At 36.9% G+C, this 27,743-nt stretch overlaps 1 protein-coding gene across 2 annotated transcripts; it reads left to right on the top strand.

Moving 5' to 3' along the window:
- Positions 1–647: 647 nt before the first annotated feature.
- LOC136257535 (protogenin B-like) lies at positions 648–16,970 on the top strand. Of its 2 annotated transcripts, none has more exons than XM_066050762.1 (15): positions 648–765; positions 1,004–1,129; positions 4,142–4,423; positions 5,079–5,351; positions 6,378–6,545; positions 7,243–7,377; positions 7,848–7,960; positions 9,306–9,486; positions 9,563–9,707; positions 9,935–10,092; positions 10,476–10,690; positions 12,115–12,232; positions 13,399–13,588; positions 13,952–14,255; positions 16,548–16,970. In XM_066050762.1, exons 2-15 carry the CDS (start codon positions 1,057–1,059, stop codon positions 16,716–16,718), a joined length of 2,526 nt encoding a protein of 841 aa, XP_065906834.1. In that variant the 5' UTR covers positions 648–765; positions 1,004–1,056; the 3' UTR covers positions 16,719–16,970. The 2 variants fall into 2 exon arrangements, with proteins under 2 accessions (XP_065906834.1, XP_065906833.1); XM_066050761.1 differs by having other exon boundaries at positions 671–829.
- Positions 16,971–27,743: the final 10,773 nt, after the last annotated feature.

Raw genomic sequence — 27,743 nt, 5'->3', positions numbered from 1 at the left:
AAAATTAAAAGTGGATTTTTTCCCTCAACAAAGTTAACATTTCAGCCAACCAGATAATTAATGGTAACAGCAAAGGTGTCAACAACAGACACGTACGGTTTGGTTCCATTACAAGTTCGGGAAAGGGCTGTAATTCACACTGTACTTTTACGGCTTCCCCATAGGAAACGTATTGTGAAAATTTTGATTGGCTGTAAATATTGTCAGACATTTGAACAAAAAGATTTTGAAAATTTTTAGCGGGTCAAGCAGTACTACAAATGAGCCAAATTTCAAGATCGTGTGTAATTGCATCCGGCATGAGTTATTGAATGTTTTTGAGGATTCAGCTCAACATGTACATACTATAGGTAAATAGCTACACAAGAATGAACAGTTTTCTGTGTTTTGGAGCAAACAGCAAAAAAGGGCAAGATTTAGATGGTCTAGATAGAAAAATTATCATCATTACTAGGAATCAGGACTGCAATGACCATTTTGCGTGTATAACTTATTAATACAATAATAGTTTATACGCGCTTAAGCATGCCAATTTTTCAAATTAATTGTTTACCTCGTCCATGTTCCACTCACTCAACACATTTACACTCACTTTAAAGCCTGTATTATTCGTCAGAATGAACTACTACTTTTTCTTCCCTTTTTGAATCGGGGTTGTGTGCGCGCGCCAAATCCACATGCGCATAATATCACGATTGTAAACAAAAGATTGAAAAGAAGTTGGAAGTCCAGGTTGAAGTAGAGTAGAGCGCGTTCGGTTCTCAGGTACCTACCTTCCTCCAGTCACTGTCCTATTGTGTACTGACTTATTGTGTGCCCATTCGTCAATGTAAGTTCAGTTTCCGTGTACCGAATTTTCAAAGGACAAGGGATTTCGTGGGAAACGGGTCGCCCATACTACAAAACGGAAACCAATTCATGTCCCAACGTAGTTTAGTGTATATAATGTATTGTCAGTGTAATGTGGTATTTAGTGTAATGAACGTTTTATTCTCTCTTGTAGTTTGTCGTTAGTATCTCGCCTCCACAGTACTCAAAGCGCTGCCTTGTTGGAACATGTTCTTCAAGCACTTGACTTGTTTCGCACTGATATGGTTGATGGTTGTTGCGCCATTTCTGTGTAACGGGGGTGAGTTGAGTATGTGTGCGTATGTTGCAGTTGTACCTGTGGCTTTGAATTAGTCGTTTAGTCTACAATAGTGTGTACAAATAGCGTACATGATAGGGTGGTGTGAATATACTATTACTTAGTGTACTGATAAGATTGTGGTTTCAAATAAAATCATCATGGGTTTGGTGAGATCCCAGAGTCTACCTCAAAATTTTTACAGGCTTTCGCTTGCATGTGTGGCAATGTCATTGAATAATGCCATTGAATAATGCCATTGAATTTTTTTAGAATGCACAATTTTTAAACACGCTGTATTAAACATGAGCATGCTATGAAGTTACATACTTGTGAAATATTTGTCTTGAAAGTAGATAATGCAGCTTAATGGAGGTACTTTAGTTTGGGCGTCACTATTCAGTGGACTGGAACACTGGACTGGACTACTGGACTGACATATTTTTGGCTTTTGCACATTCTATGGTTGGATTTACGGAGTCTTGCTAGTAAGAACCCTTTGGGCACCTGCAGCCCGCTTCTAAACACTGAAGACAAACAGTGGAATATGCGAAAACTGTCTCTTAATAATTTCGCTACTGTTCATTATGCTACTATACAACACTTATTCCTTACCTGGTGTGTAGTAATGCTGCAGGCAGTGCAGGGAATTCCACCAGTGAATGTGACAGCAATAATTAACCAGCAATCAACTAGCCAGTAGACAATATCCTTCAAGATATATACTTAGAGCAAGCTAGTCTCATTAGTCTTGCTCTCACTAGTTTCGCTGTTTCAGTGTAGGGGCTTATCAAATAAAGATTATAAGCGCCCATGCTGAAAAATCTCTAATTGGTAAGCCCCTGCACTGACTAGAGAGGTCTGGCCATGCTGGCGAGACTAGCTTGCTCCTCAAGGATATCTCGAAAGATTGTCTACTGGCTAGTTGATCGCTGGTTAACTATTGCTGTCATATTCAGTTCCTTGCACTGCCTGCAGCATTACTACACACCAGGTAAGGAATAAGTGTTGTATAGTGGCATAATGAAGAGTAGCAAAATTATTAAGAGGCAGTTTTCGCATATTCCACTGTTTGTCTTCAGTGTTTAGAAGTGGGCTGCAGGTACCCAAAGGGTTCTTACTAGCAAGACTCAATAAAACCAACCTCAGAATGTGTAAAAACCAAAAATATGTCAGTCCAGTAGTCCAGTCCAGTGTTCCAGTCCAGTAGTCCAGTCCACTGAATAGTAACCCCCCTTTAGTTTCATCAATTAGTGTAGTATATTTGTATACATAATCACATTTTAGAGGGTGTGTTTGTTAATGTGCTATGTGTGGCCTTTGTGTATGCTTGTGAACCTACATGCATAGCTGAATATTAAGGTTACACACTATGTGTATAATAAAGATAGTGTGGTTTTTATGTGACCATTGAAATAGATGTGGGAGGGGTCACTATTATATTTGAGCAGCCAATACAATACAACAAAGCCTCATTTGTGGATATTAAATTTGGCTTCAGTAACTAGGTAGCCTGTTTGGAGCTTATAGCAGTAACCATAACATTGTACTGGCTTCACTCTGGTCTTACTATTGCCAAACAGGATCAATGCAACCACCTGGTGTCAGGGACATTTTTTACTTCAAGAGTCTGACTGGCTTCACATGTCCCTTGTGGGATTATGCTTGATAAATAAACTAATGCCACTTGTGTACAGTACTGTGGTCAGATAATTCCCATATAGATGGTGGTGGTATAATGTGTTGTGTATGATAAGTAGTTACCATAACGTTTATTACAAGGGGAATAGTCAGTGATGCACCATTCATTACTCTTTCCTTCCTTCCTGGTATACCACCCACACCTGTATAGTTAGGGGGTTGGTTGATACAGTGTTTGGCTTATGCTGAGTTATAGTATATTCTGAATGGCTGTTATTGAGTGTTATACCTGTACCTATAAATTTAGGGATATGTGTTTGTGGCACCCCTGTCCACAAAACTGGAAAGGTTTCAGGTGGTATATTTATGTGACCACAACTTCTCCCATTAGACCATAGTACAACCTCTTGTGTGATAGTAGTCCTATACCCAGGAGGATATGCCTTCATTGAATATTAGTGTGCCTGGATACAGCACAGGTGTACTGGTGTTTTGCTGTGTAAGCATCACCATGTATTCTGCAGTGTCCGCAGCACAGCCAAAGGCTTTCCCCTGTAGTGCGTAGTGTGTGTATAGTTTAGTTAGTATTCATACTCACTAGAAACATGATGAGCATTCACACAGTCACTCCAACACTTCATCCTACACTCGTTTCTCATCTGATAATGATGATGTCACTGATGAAGTCATGCTAATATTTTACACTTTAACTCCCTAATTATAATAACTATGTTTGTAAATAATAATTTTCTCCATATGTTGTAGCTAACCAGTGACCACCTCAGTAATGCACTACTAATATAACCGCTTGAATCATAATTATCCTTTTGTCCCATCTTAGAAATAACTCCAATTTATCGGGTCTCCCAGATTGGCGTGTTTCAAGAAACATCAATACTGGTCCCCTACCCGCATACAGCTTGCATAATTGGATATAAAATTTGGGATGTACATGTACAATAATCTCTAGGCACTGAACCTATTGTGTAGCACCTGCTATTGTGAGCACACAAAACAATCAGTTACAATTCGACCACCTCATTCTAGTGACTATGTCAAGTATGGCCCAAGCACAACTATGGTGTGCTTCATATGCTCATTAATAAGACCGCATCGTTGCAGTGACCATGTCAAGTAGGTCTCAAACATAGCTAAGGTGCACTTCATGACCTCATTAATAAGACCACTTCATTGTAGTGGTCACATTGGTTCCTGCTGTTATCACCGTAAACTGTAAAGTTTGGCAATTTGACATAAGTTTGTTTGTTCATTGCATTGGCTGTACAATGAAATACCTCACTAAATTTAAGTGTATCACTAAAATTCATTGTTCACAGTAATGAGTTTACACTGTATTATATCATAATATTACAGTTAGACTGGAAGCTCAGACTCAGAATGGTAATGAATACTTTAGTGGAGGCATCATACAATTCAATTGTTACTATGATCAAAATAATTTTCGTTTCCTACACTTCAGTCACAATGGCAGTGGATTATCTAGTGGAGGAAGATATAGTATATTTCCATCTGGAAGTTCTTATTCATTGGTTATTTCTACGGCTCAACGTAGTGATGCAGGAATATACTCCTGTTCCTTGTTTAGCTTTATGGTCGAGGAAGCTCTGTCTCTGCGCGCTTCTGTAATGTATGAAGGTTAGTCTGTGTGTGTGTTCGTCTGGTATGTTTGTCCATCATTACAAACTGGTTGGTTTGTCTGAGTAACTTACCTGGCATTATTTCTGGCTAGAATCATTCTATTACCAGGTACCAAATTTGTTACTAGCCACAAAGTTAAACATGACATGTGACCAGATCTGATTGACCCTTTTATGGGCATGTGGTTTGTTCAGGTCTCTACAAACTAGTTTACATGACAATCATTTGCCTGAACCTATGTTTGAAATAGCCAAAGGCTGCAAGAAAGCAATGTCGACACCTGTTGTAATGTCCATTTGTTTGCTGTTCCAGAAATTGTACTAATTTATTATAATCTAGTATGGTAACAATTGTAGAAGTATTCTTTGTAATATTTACTTCATAACCTCATTAATAAGACCACCTCATTATAGTGACCATGTCAAGTAGGCCCCAATAGGTGTACTTCGTACTATATAGGATCATCCAACCTCATCTAAAACATTGTTATAAAGTATACGCCCTAACTTCATATACTATCATACTTGGTACCACAAGTACTGTCAAAGTGTATTGTTAAGTACATAAATGACTACATAAAGGACGTACTAAAGAGGTAATATTACAATGTATTTATTACACAGTGGTCACTGTGCATTGATATTCTCCATAGAACGAGTTGTACTGGACATCGCTCAAGGTCAACGTTTTGTTGGAGCCAATGGTAGACCTTATACACTGGATTGTCGTGGAGAACATATCAGGAAGTGGATCTGGGGATTTAATGGAGGTGATCTAAATAGCACTGCTGATGGCCGCAGAAGAGTGTTGGGTGATGGGACAGTACACTTCAGTGAACTGAGACCAGTTGATGCTGGAATCTATGAATGTAGGGTATCTAACTTTGTTTCTACTGAGTTCAGAAGGTTTCGTTTGGATGTCATTGGTATGTGTGTGCGTGTTTGTGTCGTTTGTATGTGTGTGCGTGTTTGTGTTGTGTGTATGTGTGTGCGTGTTTGTGTTGTTTGTATATGTGTGTGTTTGTGTTGTGTGTGTTTGTGTTGTTTGTATATGTGTGTGCGTGTTTGTGTTGTGTGTGTGTGTGTGTGCGTGTTTGTGTTGTTTGTATATGTGTGTGTGTGTTTGTGTTGTTTGTATATGTATGTGTGTGCGTGTTTGTGTTGTTTGTATATGTGTGTGTGTGCGTGTTTGTGTTGTTTGTATATGTGTGTGTGTGCGTGTTTGTGTTGTTTGTATATGTGTGTGTGTGTGTGCGTGTTTGTGTTGTTTGTATCTGTGTGCGTGTTTGTGTTGTGTGTGTGTGTGTGTGTGTGTGTGTGTGTGTGTGTGTGTGTGTGTGTGTGTGTGTGTGTGTGTGCGCGCGTGTTTGTGATGTTTGTATATGTGTGCGTGTTTGTGTTGTGTGTGTTTGAGTTGTGTACAAATCTCAGCAAAAACTTGTACCTCTTGTTATATTTTTAACCTGCTCCAGTAAAATTATATTAATTGTCAATGCCAACACAGCAATTTTGGTATCAATGATTATGGGAACATGTTGAACATTAGTAATTTAGCTATTGGCTGGTTTCTAATTTAGCCTATCACTGTATAGATTTTTTTATGTTGACAAAAATCTGTTAGACAACAAAATATCCTATCCTATAGGTAGTGGTAAAACCCCTTGTACAATGTATAGATGTTTGTGTAATAAATTTGTAATAGAGAATTTTATTTTAAAGTTATATATTAGTACACACTATATTCCTCTATTTGTATTGATAAACTCAAGGACTCGCGTATTAATTTCTATAAGAAAGTATTTGGCTTTACAACCAAACCGCCTTTAATTCATTCTTTGACCATTTAGATATTATCTTGTAGTAACAACTCTTGATAATCTGTATTTCCAAATACCATTATTTCTTTGTATTTGAAATACACAAAAGTATTTATATGCTAATTCCCTTGTCAGAATTACCAGAAGTAATGATCACTAAACAGCCATCCAATATTATTCAAGAGACCAATGCTACTAACCTCACCTGCATGGTCACTGGTACAGAATTGATATCACTAACATGGAGCAAGGAAAGTGACGGAACTATGCTAACCGACTCTCCGTCCATCGGAATTATTCCAGGTATAGTAACACTGCACATACATAAATAAGGTCTCACAGCACCTTGAATAGTGTGTGGGTGTAAGTGTGTACATTAGGTACTTGACAAACTTTCCCTCAGGTCAAAGTATGTAACTACCCTTGTTGAAGACTACTTGTGCTGTACTGGTATGCTGCAGTGATCTAACAATTATAATATTTGTGGCTTATACCACAAAAAATGAATTTTAAGATTTTTTTTGTCTGCATAGTATACAAAGCAGTCTTGTGTGTTTGTAGTAACTCATGAAGTTGTGTTGATTATTGGGTGAGTTGTGATGGTATGAGCTTGTAACATTAATGGACTAGCCATATTGAGCACTTCTGGGTAAAAGTACTGCATGTTTCAGTACTATTGGTATGGCCTTCCAAACCTTTCCATAATTGTTTTATCCTTGGATCAAATTACTGTGTACTTTATACTGTGTCCTTTGGCACCTTAAGTTATTGTACCAAAATATGTAAGCCACTGTACTCTATTAGAGGTCTCCTGTCTAATATGTGCTAGTGTGTGTACACCTGTATGCACCTGTATGCACTCACACTCTTCGCTACACACAACATGCACACACCATATAAACAATTCATTGTATGCAATACTATTGCTAGTACATCACTCATAGTGAAGCTATCTATAGACCATACAGATACGTAGTACCACATGTATGTTCTCTTGTAGTGTTCGCCAACTCTACACTGATAATCAGTATTCTCCGGTTTGTAGCAGTGACTCAATCTCAACAAGACACTTATCGTTGTAATGCTAATAACACCGCCGGAAGTAACTACAAGTTGAGTGAAGTGAGCTTGTCTGGTGAGCAACCCTTTTTGTCTAATGGTGATTAGGTGCTCAATGTGTACGGTTTTTGTAAGTGTTTAGTTTAGTTTTGTGACTACAACAGACAATTTGGTACCAACAATTCTATATTTTTTTATGTTGGCGTTCACTTTTCTGGTTAATAACTCTTGTTGCATGAGCCAGGTACCAGAACTGGACTGTTTATATATCAAAAGGGACAAGTGAGTTATGAGACTTTAAAATATCCCTAATCCCATATAAATAACTGTACAACATAAAAACATGCTTGTTCCAATACAAAACTTCAGACTAAATCTGTTTGATACTAGGTTTTGCATTACTGTGGATTGTGAGGGTATGATTCTGGTATGAAAATGATGTACTAGAGTTTTTCCTTGTTATTTCCTCTGCAGTGTATGCATTCATACATGGTTCAAGTGGATTGCTTTGTTTCTGTGTTAATGATGTAATTGGTTGTTGTATAGGACTGCCTGGGGCTCCTCCCGTTCCATTACTAGAGGTAATCAATGTTACCAAGGTGATGGTGCGACTACAGAGTCCAAATGATACTGGTAGACTAAACATCAGTCACTATCATGTAAGTGTATCTATCCATCTGTATGTCTGTCCATGTGTATGTGCAATGGGCCCATTTTTTGTGTGTCTTGTCTGTCTAGGTGTTTGTCCATGGTGTGTGTAGTGTGCGTGTGCGTGTGTGTGTGTGTGCACTGATGTATTTGTCCGTCGGTGTTTAGTTGTATATAACAGTCATAGAAATCTAAACGTGGTATTTATATGTAGAGTGTGCATGCAGCTAATGGTAACGATAAATACTGGCACACACTTTTCCATATACTTTATCACAACTCAAGTTCACAGTTTGTTGTGAACACTTTGTGTTACACATGTAACTAATGATACTCTTGCTACATGTAACTTAAGCCTTAGCTAGCCTAATAATTTCCTGTACCTTTCAAATGGCTCCTTGTTCACTTGTTAATTTGGTAAAGACTATCTGATATCACAGAGTTGTTTACTGTAAGGTACTCTTGACTAATAGGTGATGCCTATGTAGTGTGTGAATGGTGAATCCATGTTGAAACAAGAACATCCTCCTTCCTTTAGTTTTATTATACTTTTAGCTACTTACATAATGGCTTTACTGTTGTATCATATGATGTAAAACCCTAGCAGTTTGATGACAGATTGTCAAAGTAAAGGGAAATGTTTAATTGTGGTTAGTTTTTGTTCTATTCTTTGAAGTCTAAGTTGCTATAAGATGGTAATTTACGGGCCAAATTCAAAATAGGCAGGTGGCAGGTAAATTAACAGTTTCTTAGTGCAATTTCTTCAAGCTTATACTGTAATGTATTATAGTGGGACATGTCTTAGTAGCTGTCACCTATTAGAAACTTGTAAGTATGGTACGGAAGGTAGAATAAAATAACATGAAAGCTGTATTTTCACAACACACATAGTTTGTTGAAGGTCATCTACCTAACCCTGTAGTATGCATTACTTTAGAATATATAGCGATGATTCTATGTTAAGCTGGGGGGCAAAGTAAGCCACTTCGGATTCTGGGGGACATGCTTCCCCAGGAAATTTTTAAAAATTTAGATGTAAATATACGTACCCAGTTTTGGTGAAATTTTACTGTGATGCTATTGAATAACCATTCGATTATACAACTTTAGGATCAATTAAGCCTTTCCATTTCTCAAGGCTTTAGGTATAAACCTGGGGGGGGGGGGGGGGGGGATAGCTAACCCAGGGGGGCCTGTGCCTCCCCCCTTTAGATTAACCCCTGAAAAGAGGTTTTTAAAGAAGGTTACAACAATAACCATAGGGCCATAGTTTTCATTGCAGCGAGTCTCAATACCAATTCACGTCATCTACAGGGTACATACAGTAATTCATTCACTATCATATTTACTCTACAGATCAACTATGGAGAGGTTCACAATAGTGATTCCATGAAACAGTTTGTGGTCCCGGCCACCCAAATACAAATCGTGTTTCATCTACTGCTAGCTACAGAATATTACTTTTCCGTAGCCGCCAGCAACCAGAATGGACAGGGACCATTTAGTGCTCAGAAAACTATAATGACCCATGTAACCGGTATGTCTTATTCTACATCTTAATGTATACATTTATAAAATGATTATATATTAATTTATATCTAATCAAATTACAGTTCCTGTTGCCCTTGATGTGCAAGTAGGCAATGTACATACTGATTCTGCTGAGTTGTCATGGCAACCACTGGTTGGTAAAAATGATACAGGGGGATCCCAAATCACCAATTACAATGTCACGTACTGGTTTAGTGGAGATGAACAGTAAGTGTGTGTGTGTAGTGTAGTATAGTGTTGATTGTGAAATATACCTTAACCCTTCTTGTGTGTAGTACATAATAGTATTATATGTGTATAAGGCTTGTGAACTTGAATTGATACTTGTTTCCTGTATCATCTTGTTGGAACTTGACATTGTAATGACACTAGCGCCGTCCTACTATGTGTGTACTGTAATCACTTCGGTTTTTTTATTTATTTTTTTATTCAAGGAATATAGCATTGACTGGTGTTCAAGCTGATGGTAAATATTTACTAAGGGATTTGTGGGACAATAGGATGTATCATGTCATTGTGAGTGCTTGTAACTCAGCCGGGTGTGGCCAACCGTCACCAGTGGTTACCTTTACCACCACACAAGCTTTACCTGGTGAGCACTATATAGAAATTGGGGTACAGTGAATCTTATTTGCTGTAGACACCTTCTTACCATGTTGAAATATCCTTAGTGAGATGTCCTGATTTCAGGGGTCTAAAACGTGTACATTATTAGTAACATTAATATTGAACCATAGACAATTGCATGTACGTGTCCTGATTATCAAAGTGTTTTTAGTAGTGAGGTCTGGTATACCAATTTAGATGTGAGAGGATTACATAATCAGTAGGTTCATACTGTGTAGGTGCATGATTTATGTTGTGTGTGTCAAAAATTTTGTTCATGCCAGTTGAAAGGTTCAAATACTGTAGTATGTTAACTGGTCCTAAGTTGACCATGTTGTATACACAAAATACAGTATTTTGTTGCCTTAGGTCAAGTTCAAGTTGCTAATATTTCGGTGATGGAAACTGATGGTGGGACCTCAGTGACGATTAGTTGGAGACCCAGTTTGATAGGTCGTCCCATACTGTATTATGTCATTCATGTGACACAACCCGGCCATCCAAAAGATGACTTTATCTCCTTAAAGACTTACAACTTCTCCATCTCTCAGATCAGCACTAGTGGAAATATCCAGTCTGTTCCTGTAAGTTTATACATATAGTACTGTATATGGTAACACCTCCCATATCAGTCTCTTCTGGGAGGAGACCACCTCATTATAGTAGCCTCCTTGTAACACACAACTTGTATAATTACTCAACTCCAGCAATGTACATATTTTGACTGGCCATGCATCGTGCATGTACTGTGTATGGTTACCATATTTGTACACTATTACAGTACTGTAACTGGTAGCTATATATACTGGAGTGATAATAGTCAGATATTTCACTTATCACATTTAAAGAGTTTTGTCAACATGTAAACAATGTGAACTACATCATATGCAGTTAGGCCATAATAATAATGTGTGTAGTGTCCACCTTGGATACGCTCCATTAAACATTTATGCTATCAATGAGACTGTACAATACTTCAATAAGCAGTTCAAATATTTAGCGATGCATAACCCATTAAGAGGAAGTATCCCAGAAGTTTTGTTCATCCACGTTTACTTGGCTTTGAACAGCAAGTCTTAGTAACGGAATATCTTCTTCATCACTTTCGAGTCATTCATATCAATCCTATGATCACCCCTTACAATGTATTTGTGCAACTTAGCATGCCACCTGGAATTGCCTCCAACATTTAAAAATATGTTTGACACATTCATGAGTTGTACGTATGGATTGTAGAGAAGTCAGACAATTTCAAGGAGACTCTTGGGGGCATGATTTACAATGCATGTTATGATGTATTAAAATACATGGTATTTGGTATCAATATCAAGATGATGGCGTTCAGCCTTTTCCCATTCATTGAACAAGTACATTGCCTCTAATACAAAGTACACTTGAAAATTGTTAACAACTACTCTCCACTTGTTTGGGGGCCAACACAAGGTTTATGTTTCAGACAAGCATTCCTAGAAAAAAATGAGCTGATTGCATCAGGCACAAATAAATGATGTCTACAAAACAGGACTCTACAACTAAAGGGAGGCCACACATTTTGCAACAATCACTCTTTGTTCACAAACAATAGCAATTTCACGCTTGGAACTGCAATGTAATATTACAACATGTAGGTGTCGCTCTTACCTGTAATTGTACTACCTGCTGGAATTTGCTACAACAAGCAAATACTGGGTGAAGAGCTATGGTGCTAATTATTAATGTAGGAGGTCTGATGTGCTATTATTCAACCAACGAAACATGGCGCCAGTTGTTTATTGGGTAGAAAAGCACTGCATAGAAAGTTTCACTGCTTGTCATTCTGCTAAAAAAGGATGGTATATAACTTTAACAAATTAATTATTCATTGTTAAAAATGTTTCATTGCTTGAGGACACTGATAAAAATTTTTAACACAAAAATTTAATTTGTGAAAAATTCTCTCAGCTTATATTTATAGAAATACGGTAATAAGTGTTGTAGCACAGTAATGATGACATCACTGTTGTCCCAGGTAACTGAAGTAAGAAAGGATCAATGTTACCACTTCAATATTACTGGAGTCAATGCTAAGGGACCAGGGGAATCCCTGGTATTTAATTGGAGCTGTAGTAACATCACATCAACTGTTGGTATGTAAATTATCTGTATGCTGCTCAGTGTGTTGCGTTGTGTGTATGTATTGTGAATGTGCTGGTTCAAGATATCTTGATTGATGACTGACCCATACAGTAGTACAGTTCATTCAATATAGTGGATTTCAGGTTGCTTGCGAATGTAATTGGAACAGTTTGCACACATAGTTGCTCGAACATGTGAGCTGTTTCCTTTTAACCAAGCGCCTTTCACTAGTGCAACTACATTGTTTGCCTTCTAAGATCATTTGACAATTCCAGGAACATACTGAGGTGGTTATTCAGTACATTAAAATGCTGCACGTAAGTATTCACATGGTCATGCTTGAAAATCATGTGTACGAATTGTTCTATTACATTCGCAAGCAACCTGAAATCAACAGTATGGTGACATGTACCTCCCACAGTACCACATCAATATACTCTAATAGAACAGTCCAATACTCTAATAGAACATGTACAATCATCAAACATTATTAGAATCCTCTGATGACTTATTTACTTTAGACTCATACTCATGACTGTTACTGATCCTTGTGAAACTCATATTCAACACAGAGGTCACTGAGAAAGCATGATTATGTAGATATCTGCTCTATGTCAAAAATTTTAGCTATAGTTTCTGGAGGCTGTGACTTTTACTCCATATCAAACAGCACTGTAGTACTGTTTAGTAGGGATTCTCCCTAAAGTGACAGGTACAGCTAAAGTGTACTTCATGACCTCATGTATAAGACCACCTCATTATAGTGACCATGTCAAGTAGGTCCCAAACATAGCTAAGGTGTACTTCATGACCTCATTATAATAAGACCACCTTGTTATAGTGGCCATGTCAAGTAGATCCCAAACATAGCTAAGGTGTACTTCATGACCTCATTATAATAAGACCACCTCGTTATAGTGACCATGTCAAGTAGGTCCCAAACATAACTAAGGTGTACTTCATGAATAAGACCACCTTATTATTATGACCATGGGTCCCAAACATAGCAAAGGTGTACTTCATCACCTCATTAATCATTGTATTGATGTATATTTTTGATCCCATACAAATAATATACCACACCAATGCCTTTTGACCTCAGTACAAAAGGTTTTGTGTTTTAGGAGCAACACATATGTAACACTGTAATGACCATCTGTAACCTGTAATTCTATAGACCATATCCAAATATCAGATGATGGTAAACCCAACACTAGTATCATTATAGCCATCGTGGTGTCAGCAGTTGTACTGTTACTAATAGTGATAGTGGTGGCTTGTGTCATCATTGCATTGAGGAGATGTCGGAGGTACAAACAAGATGATGATATTGATAAGAGATCAAGGAGTGATATTAATGGTAGAAGGTGTGTAGTGTGTTTGTGTCAGTAGTTTGCATATGTGTAGTGTGCGTCTGTCTCCACTGTATGGTTGGGCACTCTGAAACTGGCCCAAACCAGTGAGGTCTCATGTTATCCTTGTCGGTCAACAACACGGCTTGCGTACTATAAATGCACAATTATTTACATGAACATGTTGAATTTTTGACATAAGAGGATGCTTAATTTTCGGACTGGTATAGTTCACTAACTCAGGTCTCAGCTATTTCCCTTAACCCATTCACCCTCCTTTTGATCAATAGTGTACACTCTACTATTCACTGCTACCATACTGTATGACTATGTCACCCTCACCATTTGTTTACTTGAAACACCAATATTACTCCTCAGGGACTCGGACATATCGAAGACTGCTGTGCTGTTGAACTACCAACGTTCAGATAGCAATGGAACACAAGATAGCATTGGTTCTCAACTGAGTACTCCACGCACCATTGACTCTTATATTTCTGAGCAGATGCACTTCCCCATGAGCAGTAATGGACCACTGGACCCAATACAAGAGAACTCACCATTTGATGATCGTCCTCGTCTACCTAGCCCTGAGGATGTCGCTGTGATGTGGACTATTGGACCAGCTGCTAGTAATGACATCATTGATTATGATGATGCTCTTGTTCCTAAATCACCCTATGTGAGTAATGTAGTGTAGATGTGGACTAAACTGAAATATGTATTTGCCTGAAATGTATGCCCGACTGTCTGAGGGCCGCGTATGGTCTACATGTGTCTCTTGGGAACATTTATAATTTTGCAATTTTAAGTTCTGAAAATGATATATTCACACTTTTGATGACCTAGTAATCTCTGCTACACACAAGTACACAAAAAATAACTAGGGTAGGGAGTATAACACATCGACAAAATGTACTAAAACAAGCTGGAGTAGTGCACGAATTTAAATCACAGTAAAACAATAAGAAGTGTTATATCCCTGCTGTGCTCAAGATACCATAATGGAAATGCACGGTGGGCATATAACACTTCTTATTGTTTTATTATGATTTAATATTGTGCACCAGCTTGTTTCAATACTTTTTATCGAGGTTGCTATGGTCCTTACTCTTGCTTGAAAATTCTATTTTAAAAAAAAATGTGTACTTGTTTGTTAACTATTTTTGTATTTTTTTAAATTATGACGTACATCCTCTCAAAAGAAAGAAATGGTATCACGTTCTCCAGCTATCGATTGTCGTCTGATAAGTGAAGTATTCATTACGCTTCATTGTCAGCTATGTTCAACCCGTTACACAGCATCATGAATCAAGAACTGTTCAAAAAGCACCCCTGCAATCAAAGTAGCACAATGAAAAATGTGGACAATTTCCATTACAAAAGGAAGCCATCACGAACTACTGTCAAATCAACACCTCTCACTGTCAACAAAGATGAATAGAACACAAAGGAGGACACTACTAGTAAGTCCTTGAAGAATGCATGGTACACACTGCAGTATGCCAAAAGGAAGGTGTCCAGCTGAAACGACATCGAACATTAAGAAAATCAAGCCTGTAGCCTTAGCCATTTTCGAGTTATGCTTGTCTGAAGACATCAGTCAGTAGAAAAACTCTGTTTAATAATTTTTTAAAATCATAGCAACTTGTTGAAAGCATTTTGAGTCAATCGGAAGGCTTGTTTGGGCTTAGTTTTACTGTTTTTTTCATGGGCCATGCCCACACATTTGTGGTCCCTACTATAAACCACAAATTACACACAGAACTATCTTCTTAACTCTTTATAGTGTATCTGCTGTGTTTTCTCACACGAATGTGCGTATGGGACACACTCCATTTCTCCTTGAAGTAATTTGCTATTTCTGGGAACCTACAAAGCCACATATCCCATTTTTCAGTTGCATTACCCATTGTAAAAGGCATTCAAGTGGTTTGTTCGAGTTATGCTTCCCTAACAGCAGTGCATAGCAATGAAATAACCAATTTTCATGAATTACAAAATACGCTAAATTACAAATCTAACTATCTAATAGTATTAATATATTGCATAGTTGATTGATTGCCTATTTAGCTAACTATTAACTGCATGGGTGCATGCCTGGTTTCTAGGAGCATAACATCAACTTCCTTAGCACTCATTCATATCATCCCTCCTCAGCCCATCGTCCATCACTGCCATGTACACTCTAATCCACAATGAAATGTTGTGGCCTTTAAATACTTGCAAGTTGCCGAATCAAAGCAGGCGGCCAAGTGCATATTGGTTGTAATGATACTAAATTTTAATAATACTCACAGCTATTATTAAAATTTATTTTTGTTAACATCATTGCAACCATTTCTTTCCTGCCACCTTTACTTTCACAACTATGTAAACCCATACATTTAGAAGTTGCACTTTTTTTTTACAGCCTGGCTGTTTTAGTGTGGATTCCACTAGGTTTATTGACTAGACGCATGCACTTAAACAACTATACACTATGTTAATCACAATATATTTTTACGAACTTTTATTAGGCATATGCACCTAACAACCAGTCTCTATGGTATACTTAATGCAAACACTCATTTCACCTCTCAGTTGCAAAGTGTTACCCCAGCATCTTCATACTGAATAAGTGTGAGTTTGCCTTAGGTTCCACTAAAGGCTTGATCAGTGTACCCAATTTTCAATTCCATGCTTGCTTTGCTTTGTAGCCAAGATAAAAGTTCATTTTATGCATGTAAATGTTCATAACTCGTGGATATTTATTAGATTCATAGCAAACTTAATAACTTTTATGCACTTTTCATTTGTGCCGAAGTTTGAGACAATTGAGTAAACATTTACATTTGGTAACAATTTTTGCAAAGTAGGCAAAAAGAAATCAAAGTCCTCGTGGACATAAGAAGGAAAAAAGACAAAGAAAGAATTTGTGTGTGCATGTGTCAGACTCCAACAGGAGTCTCAGTTACACTATTATTGTCTACAGATTCCTGAGCCACCACTGAGCAATCTTGATGACCAGATGAAGTACACTGATAATGAAGCTTACTTCACCTTCTCTCGTGGACAACCTGCCTCTGTTAAATCTGGAGTGAAGATTTTATCAGACAATAAAAATGATGGAAAGGAAATTGTCATCTTACCAGACAACAGATAACACCAGTAGAAGATGATGTTGAACTGCTTGTGTAATATTTGTGTATGGGTAATTAGAAATGATTATAAGCAATCTAATCTTATCAATTGATCAATTTTAAGCTGTAGCAAGGTACATGTTCACATGTGTTTGTGTAACTGTAATAATTTGATGGTTTATAATAGTAAGAGTGTATGTGTGTAACTTATAATTATTGTATACTTGTGTAGCCATGTGTTTATGTTGTGATTAATTTCTGATTTAATAAGTTTACGTGAGGATTTTACTACAGGATACCATAAGTGTAGCAACCTGGAGGGACAAGGGGAAGCCCCCCTTGTGATTTTCTGATTGTAAATTTTAAAAAAAGTCTAGATACTCTAATAGAGCAGTCAGTTACTTTAATAAAACAGTATGCAGAGAAGCAGTGGAGCAAACTATGAAGTTGCGAATAAGGATTGATTATTAGTGATACAGTGGAGGGCAGCCATTCTTAGCAGGTGTTGACCTTTTTTTCTCCAACACTAACTAGAGCCCCCTATCTAAATATCTTGCTACGCCTATGGATACATTTAGTTTATGACGACTTCTATTTCCTACGTGATTCGCTCAAGTCATCAGTCTATATGTACCATAAGTCAGTGAGTTTGAACTATAATGTGCTAATAGTGGTTTGTCCATACAAAGAAAATGTACAGCAGATTGTTATCACAGTATAAATGTTTTTGTTTCATGGAATAAATTGCTGACATCGGACCATTAGTATAAGTAACTATGTGATGGATGGCATTTGAAACTGTGTATTAATGCAGCACATCATGTGTGACCCAATTTTTAAATGGAAATGCAATCTGCTGTACACTATAACCTATTGGATCAAATACAAGTTTACAGTCCAGAACAGCTGACAGTAGTGGCATAACTAGGGCATGAGATTTCACATTGAAACTTTAGTTTGTGAAAGGATAGAACCTCCCAAGTTGTGGGTTATTTCAACTCATTTGTATAGTACAGTGGAACCTCAATTATTTGAACATCAAATTGACTGCTCAATTAGAGTATTTTGTCAACAAGTGTTATGTTTTATTAGAGTAGTTGAGCAAAGCTCTGTATATAAATGTACGGAAGTTTTATGAACACACTTCCCCCCCACCCAATTAGTTTAGATAATCAAGGTTCCACTGTATTGTCACATTTCTATAAAGGTTAACACATATTCTTATGCTCCCTGGTGGGTAAGTAGAATTCAAAGAAAACAGAGCAGAAACTGTAACGACCCAAGGAAAACATCTGATAAAGGTCATGCAATATACAGGTTGGATTCGGTAGGTTTTTACAGTGCAATGTGTCAGCAGCATTGTTTGTATCTTTCCACTAACTATCGAAACACTCTAGTAGAGCATGCAGTCATCTACATTAAAATACCCTAATAGAGCAGTCAAGAATGTTTTGTTAACTATCCCACCAATCAATTGATGTATCACAACCTATGCAGCAATGTAAATCATCAATTATTCCATTGATAATAATCACAATTGTCCTTACTCACAGATACCAGCCTATTACATGTTAAATTTTATCTATTATGCTACAGTACTCCAAATTTCTACTAATAGTTTTGAGTATTTATACTTCACTTCCATGTTTTGTTAAAGAGATGTAGTGCTTGTTGTGAAGGCAAACACTCTAACAAATGAGTCATGTTAATAACTACATGACTGTGTTCTATTAAATCAACTTTTCTATTGCATGCATAGCATAGCATGATAACTCTACATTTTAAGCTACATATATATGCATGTTTCTAAGACTCCCTGTATTCACAGGCTTTAAGCCTTCTCACAAGTCCTGAATAGCATTCACTGAATATTGCAATGTATTATGCTAGCATTATAATTAGTGCTTCAGGCACTTATCAGTATAGGCACCAGCCTATTATGCTTTTAATTTTGGCTATTATGCTATGCTGCAGTGCTCAAAGCTTTTGCCTATTATGCTCATAATTATGCTCGAATTGTTCTACTTTCTAATGGATAATGATAAACTTTTGCTTATGAACAACTGGCTAAATGTAAAAGTTAACGCCTGTTGTGCATTAAGAATTTGGCTGGATTGTAAACTATAATGATAGTAGTGTCAAATAAGTATACTCCACTGTGGCATCAACTGTTCTGTCCATCTTTTTCAGTGGCATGCATTTTTGCTTACAGTATGACAATTATTCTGCCTATTATGCTAGCATTATGCTTGATGCTTTCAGGCACCTATTATGCTCATTATTATGCCAGCATAATCGGCTGGTGCCTACTTATCAGACTAAAGATAATACAATCATAACTATTAGCTAACATCCCAAGTGTTGTATAATCATTATAATTTTACATTACCTCTTCTACATCATTTCCCATGTTTTGCTAATAAATTTGTAGTTATGGGCGCATAATAAGTGGCTGAAGCACATCTTTGCTCTTCAAAATGCACGTGACAGAAAAGATCGATATACTCTAATAGAACAGTCAGCTGCTTGATTGTTCTATTAGAGTTATTGGCTGTTCTATTAGAGTATATTTGTGATATGTATTTTGAGCTCTATGCAGTTACCAATACTTAAATTACCAGTGTAGTAGAGTGTTACCGCTACTTGATTACATGTGACATATCACAGTGTCTCAGCTACAAAGAGCAAAATCTCATACAAGTCGAAAGTCGGCATTTACATATAAGCCAGACTGTCTGTGCAATACATTAATTATAGGTACAGTAATATAAATCATGAGTTACTGAACATCACATACTATTCTTACTCATAGGCCTATAGCTAACTGTCTTGTAATGCATAAAGAGTCTGACTCAGCTGTGCCAGATTGTTTTATTAGAGTATGTGACTGTATGAATTTAACACAAGGTGTATGGTTTCATTATAACCAACATTTCTTCCTATCCAGAATTGTGACCACATTTGTGAAAGGGCATCTTCCATGCACATCCAATTTACAAACTTTACAAATGATGCTTCATAAGTTCAGTATGGATAACGCTACTGGCTTGAAATTTGGTCAGTGGTGCATATAGCTTCATAGATGGAGAAATTTCAAGGCTATGTTTCTTGAACAGTAAGTTATGATATTGCAAGTTCATAGAATTTGATATGTGTGGAAGACCCCTTTTTGCAAATCCGGTCACAATTATGTACTACAACATTTAACATTCTTATTGACCATATCATTACTACCATTAACAACCATACCATTAATGTTATTGCCAATTCTGTCCATCAATCTAAAACCATTTGTGGCATGCCTTTCTTCTACTCTGTGGATGTCTTTTATGGTATAGATGATAAATGACACTTTTTAAAATTCTTGTTTGCTCAGTGTACTATAACCATGTCCCTCTCATCCGAGTAGATCCAAGTCCAATACCATAAATGACTTCAGGGTTACTATAATAGTCTACAAAGAGAACTAAATGAGATGCTCAGACCAATTTCTGTTATCCCTCTTGTGGCTAAGATATTAGCATGCTACCTTTCAACTAAACACTTACTTTGAGCAGTTTCACCTTCTGAGTAATATTAGGGAGGATAATAGCAGGTAAATCTGTTGAGCAGATTCATCACGGTCTCAATTGAGTCTGTGGCAACTATCACTCAGCCTTGGATACTGGTCGGATACTATGTACTGGATCTCAGAGAGGTATTTGATTTGCTAGATCATGTAAAGTGGTTATGTGCCATAATGCTAGAGCATACATTATTAGGCAGATATTTCAAACTGTAGCTTAATTTCATAAAAGTAGGTTGATGTTCCTAATAGAGCAGTCATACTGAAATTCTCAAATAAAGAATTTACTGATTGATAGGAACCCACTGATTATGCTGGCATAATTATGAGCATAATAGGTGCCGAAAACATTGAGCATAATGCTAGCATAATAGGAAGAATATTTGAGCCATACTGCAAATCCTTGATGGGGCATAAAGCTTGAGCATAATTTGAGCATAAGTAAAAATTTTTAGCAGTGCAGCATAGCATAATAGGTAAAATTTTAAGCATAATAGGCAGGTCCCTACTGATTGAGATTTTCTTGGATAGTTGAGATAAATTTTGCTAACCTAGGAACATATAAGGATAGTAAAAGCATAACAGGTGAAATTTTGGGAAACTGCTAAAAGTATTTGTACAAAATTTTAAGCATGTTTGACCCAGCAGACCTAACAATAAGACATAGCAATTCAGGTATATAGACATCTGAAGCATAGCTTCCCAGGTCCAGTCATGGATTTTTAGTTTCTTTCTCCGCACACTTTATGTAACAACTTTAAACAGGCTGGAGGACCAGGTGTCCTACAGACCTTCAGCACTTTGTGCTGTAAAGCCTAAATAAATAAATAAGTTTTAAAAAATAGATAACATGACCATAGCTAACTGATATAGTTTCAAGGTACTACCTTTCACAAGTTAACACTACTTGCAGAAAGCTGTTTTACCATGTTGAACTGGAAGTAAATCACAACATAAATCAAGCAGTAAACTAACAGATGGGAACGTTTTATTTACTCATGACGTAAACCAACTACACAGTAACTGTTTACTTATCATCGATAAACAAAATGTTCCCATCTGTTAGTTCACTACTTCACTTGTTTTTCATAGTGACAAAAACCTGGTAAAGCATCCTTCTTCAAGCAGTGTAAGTTATGATAAGTCAAATCATGCCCATTGTAAAGGCCAGGGGCTTAGCCAATTTTGGTGGTGCTCGGGCCTAACTATAATATATCTGCTGAAAAATCACTCTCAGATTTAATATCAGAGTTTGTGAGAGAGCATGCCTAAGACCCCCTGGTTGGCATGCTTCAGTTTATCATAGCATAATATTATTGATGTGCTGTATTAGTTCGACTACTGTATTTATGTCACTGTTCTATTAGGGTATCCTATATACAATTTTAAACATTACACCTGCTGAAATTGAATATGAGGCTAGCTGTAACAGTTTATTAGAGCAGCTGGTATTTGCATTACTGTTATATTTTCTATTAGAGTATCTTGATCCGAATGTTAATATGATGGCCCAGGTGGCCTGGATCCTGGCTATGCCTCTGTTAAAATATAATACTGGTTTTATCAACGTATTGAACATAACTATGCTTGCTAATGCATATCTGAGCAAAACAATTAACAAACAAGTATATTTTGAAAGTAGCTAGTAACTAAACTACTTAGTTATCTTTTACAAAAGTAAGTTACATTGGATAAAAGTAATTAGTAATTTGTTACTTAACTACACAACTCTACTTGTGCGCATGAAGCATACAGCACTTAGGGCCTAAGCCTATTATGTTTTCAATCACATTTATACTCAATAAAACTATGATATTCTAACTAATACTCACCTTTATGTTCAATTGTGGTAACCAGTTTTTGTCATGCCACCAGATTCGAGTTTAGCCAGTGTGAATAGTAAGAATTAGACTAGTATAGTTTTGTAGTTTGGTTTTGTTTACTTAAACCGTCTATTAGCTGCTTTTTTCACTCGAGAAAATCACTATGGCGACTAGTCTGGCGCTTAGTATACATGGCGACTGAGTGATCATGTTGGTATGCTGAGCACTACATGATGAGAGTCGAACAGCGAATGCAGGTTAGTGATATAAACCATAGCGTACTAGCTTTCAATATCCCAGGTGGCTGCAGTACTGTAGAGGGAACGTCATCAGAACGTTGGGCTTGGTTACCCACAATCGATGTTAGAAACCTGACCTTTATAAGTGTTACCGCTTACTTGTGAGACTCTCCCCACCTATTAGGTGAGTGGTACACAACAGTTATACAACGTGCACTCGTGCTCTGCCTGTATAAACGCACTTGCCTTCGGGCCTAACGGCCCTCAGGCTCATGCATTTATATCAGGCAGAGCACTCGTGCCCGTTGTATAACTATATATATATGTTATGCTGCAATACTTCAACTGGCAGCTCATTACGCTCATAATTATATTATTATTATTATTTAATCATATGCATTACTTTAAATGTTTTGCCTATTCTGGATGAATAGTGATGCTTTGCACTTCAAGTAGAACACTTTAAATTTAAAACTAATTGTATTGTTGCAAATCAATCTTGAATTGACTTGGGAACTTTGTGGGTAATTACACTCCAATAAAATAGTTGTCTCAAATGGTTACTAGCATACTCTACTATTAGAGTTACTAACTATTGTATATATTAGAATAGATTGATATTTTACAATGAGCTAATACACTTCACAGTCACAGGTTTATAATCTTCAAATTATGCCTAGTGTGGTGGTGCTTTAACTATAACTTAAAATTTTCATAAAAACTAACTGGAATTGTCAAGTTATTCTGAAGGAAATGTGAGCCTAATTAGCTATGTAATCATTGCTGACTAGTCACACTACAAAACACTTGGATTTCCACACCCAAGGGTATACTTAGTGCACATGTAAAATAGGAGAATTTGCAACATAATTATGTGTTTACAGAAATATGTAAAATAGATCAAATCTGTGACTACAACACATCATGATCACATAATATGATGGAGATGATATTTCAACACGTTTCCTCCAATAGCACATATTATTTGTTTGCAACTTCACTACATATGGCACAGTACACAAATGTATAGTAGAAAGGATGACTATATGTGTGATAGGGTAGTGCATAAAGCTGTGTCAAAGGAATAATAGCTTAATAATCCGGTAGAAGAAGGGGCTTTTTTGGCTGAACCTTGCAATATGGTCTATAGTTTATTTTATGTCACAAAATATTTCTCCATACTATGGACCTGCTGGACCTCTGTCAGCATTGGGCAAATTGGGATATTAACTCAGGAAATTCTAGTATTTTGGTCATTCCATGCTAAAGTATCAAAGAAATTAAAATGTTAACCCACTCTTTTCAAATTTCTTCAAAATTGGCACAAAGACAGTGCATCATGAGTCAAAGTGATACACCAAGTTTCATTAGATTCCTTTGATCACATTCCATGTTATGCCTGTTTACTTTACTGTAGGCATTTTACTGCATTTGTGATTATGCATTATACATGTGCAAATACTGTACAAACAGTACATTTAGCATGCACTATTATTTGTAGAACCAAATTTGTACCCAACACACTGTGTGCCACACATATTCATATGGCATGCTATTGCTGACCACAATATATGCTGTTGATAAATGTCAATAGAGGAAATCATTAGTGGAGCAAATAGGTGGCAACAGGAAAGACTTTTAAGTGTAATTTTGTTTATGCAATATAATGTGATGGATGCTCTTAAGGGCTGGATTTGTGTCTTCCACATGCTATTGTTTGAATAACTTTGTTTCAAACATATGTGAAATTTTCTTCCTCCAATGCTCTATGTTATGGCTCACAGCTAACAAAATTTTAATCAATAACTTATTTCAAATCTAAATTAAGTTATGAATCATTAAAGTGGTAAAATTTGGTGTGTGGATGACCTTTCTTGCAAATTTGGTCACAAAAAAGACTGGTATGTAGCACCTTTATATCATTGAAAATTCTCCCTTGTATGCTAAAATTAATTGTAAGGTTACCAAAATTCTCATGTAAGAGGAGCAACATGCAAGTGTAAGAGAATAACATACACCCCTGTACTTTAAAGAAGTTGATTTGCTGGTCATTTCAGTGGAAATAACAAAAGGTATAGACAGAAGTGATTCAGCAGAAGTGATTGAGAACAGACATAACTCAGTACAAAGGGCATCTCATGATCTATTTACTGTACATAAAAATATTGATTAAGAGGTAGCACACAGTTATACATACATGTGTGTGTATATAAAACATAGCTAGAGGCTTTCACAACACTATTCTGGACACCTTAAAACTCCACTATACTGTTCTAATTGGAAAGTTGTCCTGAACTCAGAGGATTCAGAATAGTATTGTGAGAGCTAGAGGAATAATACTGTGAGAGCCTCTAACTATATAAAATATAGCTAGAGGCTCTCACAATACTATTAGGCACTCTATACTGTTCTTTTAGGAAAGTTGTCCTGATCTCAGAGGCTTAATTGTACGTGTATTCAATACAAATGGGACCTTATACAAATATTCTGATATCATGGTGTCGACATTTTAGAGTGGTTTAACTTACATAGGGGGTACAAAAGGAAGCTACTGTTATATTGTATTATTGCATGGATACCACATACGTATGATTCCCAAAATAAGGCATAACTTCCATTATTTCTTGCTAAATTAGATGATAGTGGAAGAGGTGTGAAGAAGGCATTTCATAAGCATAGATGAAGAACACACATACACTATTTGCTGTATAGTGAGTACTTTGTGACATACTCCTATTTGCGCAAGTATATAGCAATTACTAGTTTTGAGCTTACATTTGATGATCTATATACATGTACATTAACTTTAACTCAAGTTCTATTTTTAGCACCAATGTTATGGTTAGATTTGAACATTTTGTATACTGCACCTGATAAATTGTTTGCACTTCATGGACTTTAGCTGGAGAAAGGGTGTAGTAACCAAGCCTTTCCACACCAGCAATACCAAACCATTATCACCAGATACTATCACAATGATTTAGAAGCATTGAAAGAAAAAGGCCAGAATTAAATTTCCTACCAGAAAACTGTGTTTATTCTCTCAAGTCTAAAAGCAATAGTAACCATTATAGTATGGTTTAAGCTGAAACAAACATTTTTTTTAAATAACCAAACTAAAGAACGTCAAGAGAGCAAATGTGACTGGGCCTGTGAATATAGGGGCATGTGGGCACACAAAATTTGTCTACTGTTTGAACTTTAATCGCCCGTAAATTTATGTACCAATGTGCTATAGCTTTGAAAATTTAAACAGATATTAAGCAATTGATTGACTTTATAATACAAGTATCAGAATGTAAATACTTTACTCCAGTACCGAGATGCATCCTGTTGTGTGACAGGGTGTAGTGTATGCCCGCTGGCCCTATAATGGTTATTGAGACATACGTAACTACAGTAGGCACCAGCCTATTATGCTTTTAATTTTGCCTATTATGCTATGCTGCAGTGCTCAAAAAATTTGCCTATTATGCTCACAATTATGCTCAAATTTTTTGCCACAGTTCCCATGTTTTGTTACTTTCTATGGATAATGATAAACTTTGACTTATGAACAACTGGTTATATTAATGTAAAAAGTACTCATTGTGCATTAAGAATTTGGCTCCAATGTAAACTATAATAACAGTCATGTCAGATAACTACTTAATGCCATATCAGTGGCATCTACTGTTCTATTATTGTAAGACAACCTTTATCTGTGGCATGCATTTTTGCTTACAGTATGACAGTTATTCTGCCTATTATGCTAGCATTATGCTTGATGCTTTCAGGCACCTATTATGCTCAAAATTATGTCAGCATAATAGGCCGGTGCCTAAACTACAGTATGCATAATGATGCCTTCGGGGATTTATGGGACTATTTAATTATTCAGTTTTGTTCTGACATCAAGACACACGGTAGTGTGTCGTGCGGCCCAAGAAGCCGGCGTGCCACCCGTGAGTATATTAACAGGAAGAAAGAAAACGCAATTTTCACACCTATGTAGCTCTGTGATCCCTTATCCGATTGGAACCAAATTTGCTAGAGAGGTGCCGGCCAGTAAGGGGAGTCTACACACCAACTTTGAAGAAAATCGCTCCAGCCATTTCCGAGATACGAGCGAACAAAATTTCGTTTTAATTTCTAAGTTTTTTTCTTCTTCTACTTCTTCATTTCTCACATTCGCAAAATCCGCCATAAAACACGAATGCGTGCTCGGATCGGGCTGAAATTTGGCACACGTAAAGGGCTCATTAAGGCGGATCTGTGTACCAACTTTGGTAGGAATCCGATGAGCATTCACGGAGTTATGACCGATTATTTGCGTAAAATAAGGTCGAAGGTCTGTCACGCCTACAGGGTAAACTCCTTTGAGGAATCAGTTGAAAATTGATATGTAGATGGAGCAACCATCGTAGGAGTGCCTTTTTGTGGTTTGAAAGGAATCGGGATAAAGACCACGGAGATATGACACAAAACCCGACCTGTGTCAAAATTACGCAATCGATTTTTATGAATAAAAAAACTATTAGTTTTTGTATCTACCAGGCAAACCGCTTAGAGCAATGAGCTGAAAATCAGTATGTAGCTGGAATAATCATCATAGAAAGTCCTTGCAGTAGTACAGAAGAATCGGATTACAAACCACTGAGTTATGATTCGAAAGGCAACTACGTGTAGCAAATGCGAGATCGAGATACTCTAATAGAACAGTCACCCTAATAAAGCATTCAGCTGCATTTATAATTTACTCAATTATAATTTATTACATTGCAAATTATTCTGTAGGGAATTCAGTTACAAACAAGTCACCCTGTAGTCAGATCAGCCAGAAGAAGGTACCTAATAGAGAGTTCAGCTACAAAGAAACCATCATGTAGAGAGTTCAGCTCAAACAAATTGCCCTGTAGAGAGATCAGCTAGAAGAAGTTACCTTGTAGAGAGTTCAGTTACAAAGAAACAATCATGCAAAGTGTTCAGCTACAAACAAATCACCCAGTAGAAAGTTCCACTATGAACAGATCACACTGTAGAGAGTTCAGTTAGAAGCAAGTCATGTTGTAGAGAGATCAGCTAGAAGAAGTAACCTTGTAGAGAGTTCAGCTACAAAGAAACCACCATGTAAGAGAGTTCAGCTGCAAACAAATCACCTGTAGAGAGTTCAGCAGGAACAAGTCACCCTGTACAGAGATCAGCTAGAAAAAAGTCACCCTGTAGAGAATTCAGCTACAAACAAATCACCCAGTAGAAAGATCAGGTAGAAGAAGTTACCTTGTAGAGAGTTCAGCTGCAAACAAATCCACTGTAGAGAGTTCAGCTAGAAACAAGTCACCCTGTAGAGAGTTCAGCTAGAAGAAGTCGCATTGTAGAGAGTTCAGCTACAAAGAAACTACCATGTAGAGAGTTCAGCTGCAAACAAATCACCCTGTAGAG

The sequence above is a fragment of the Dysidea avara genome, chromosome 6 (genome assembly GCF_963678975.1).
Source record: "Dysidea avara chromosome 6, odDysAvar1.4, whole genome shotgun sequence".
NCBI classification, from domain to species: Eukaryota; Metazoa; Porifera; class Demospongiae; order Dictyoceratida; family Dysideidae; genus Dysidea; species Dysidea avara.
The sequence above is the reverse complement of the archived record's forward strand: the minus strand, read 5'-3'. Positions and strand labels throughout refer to the sequence as shown.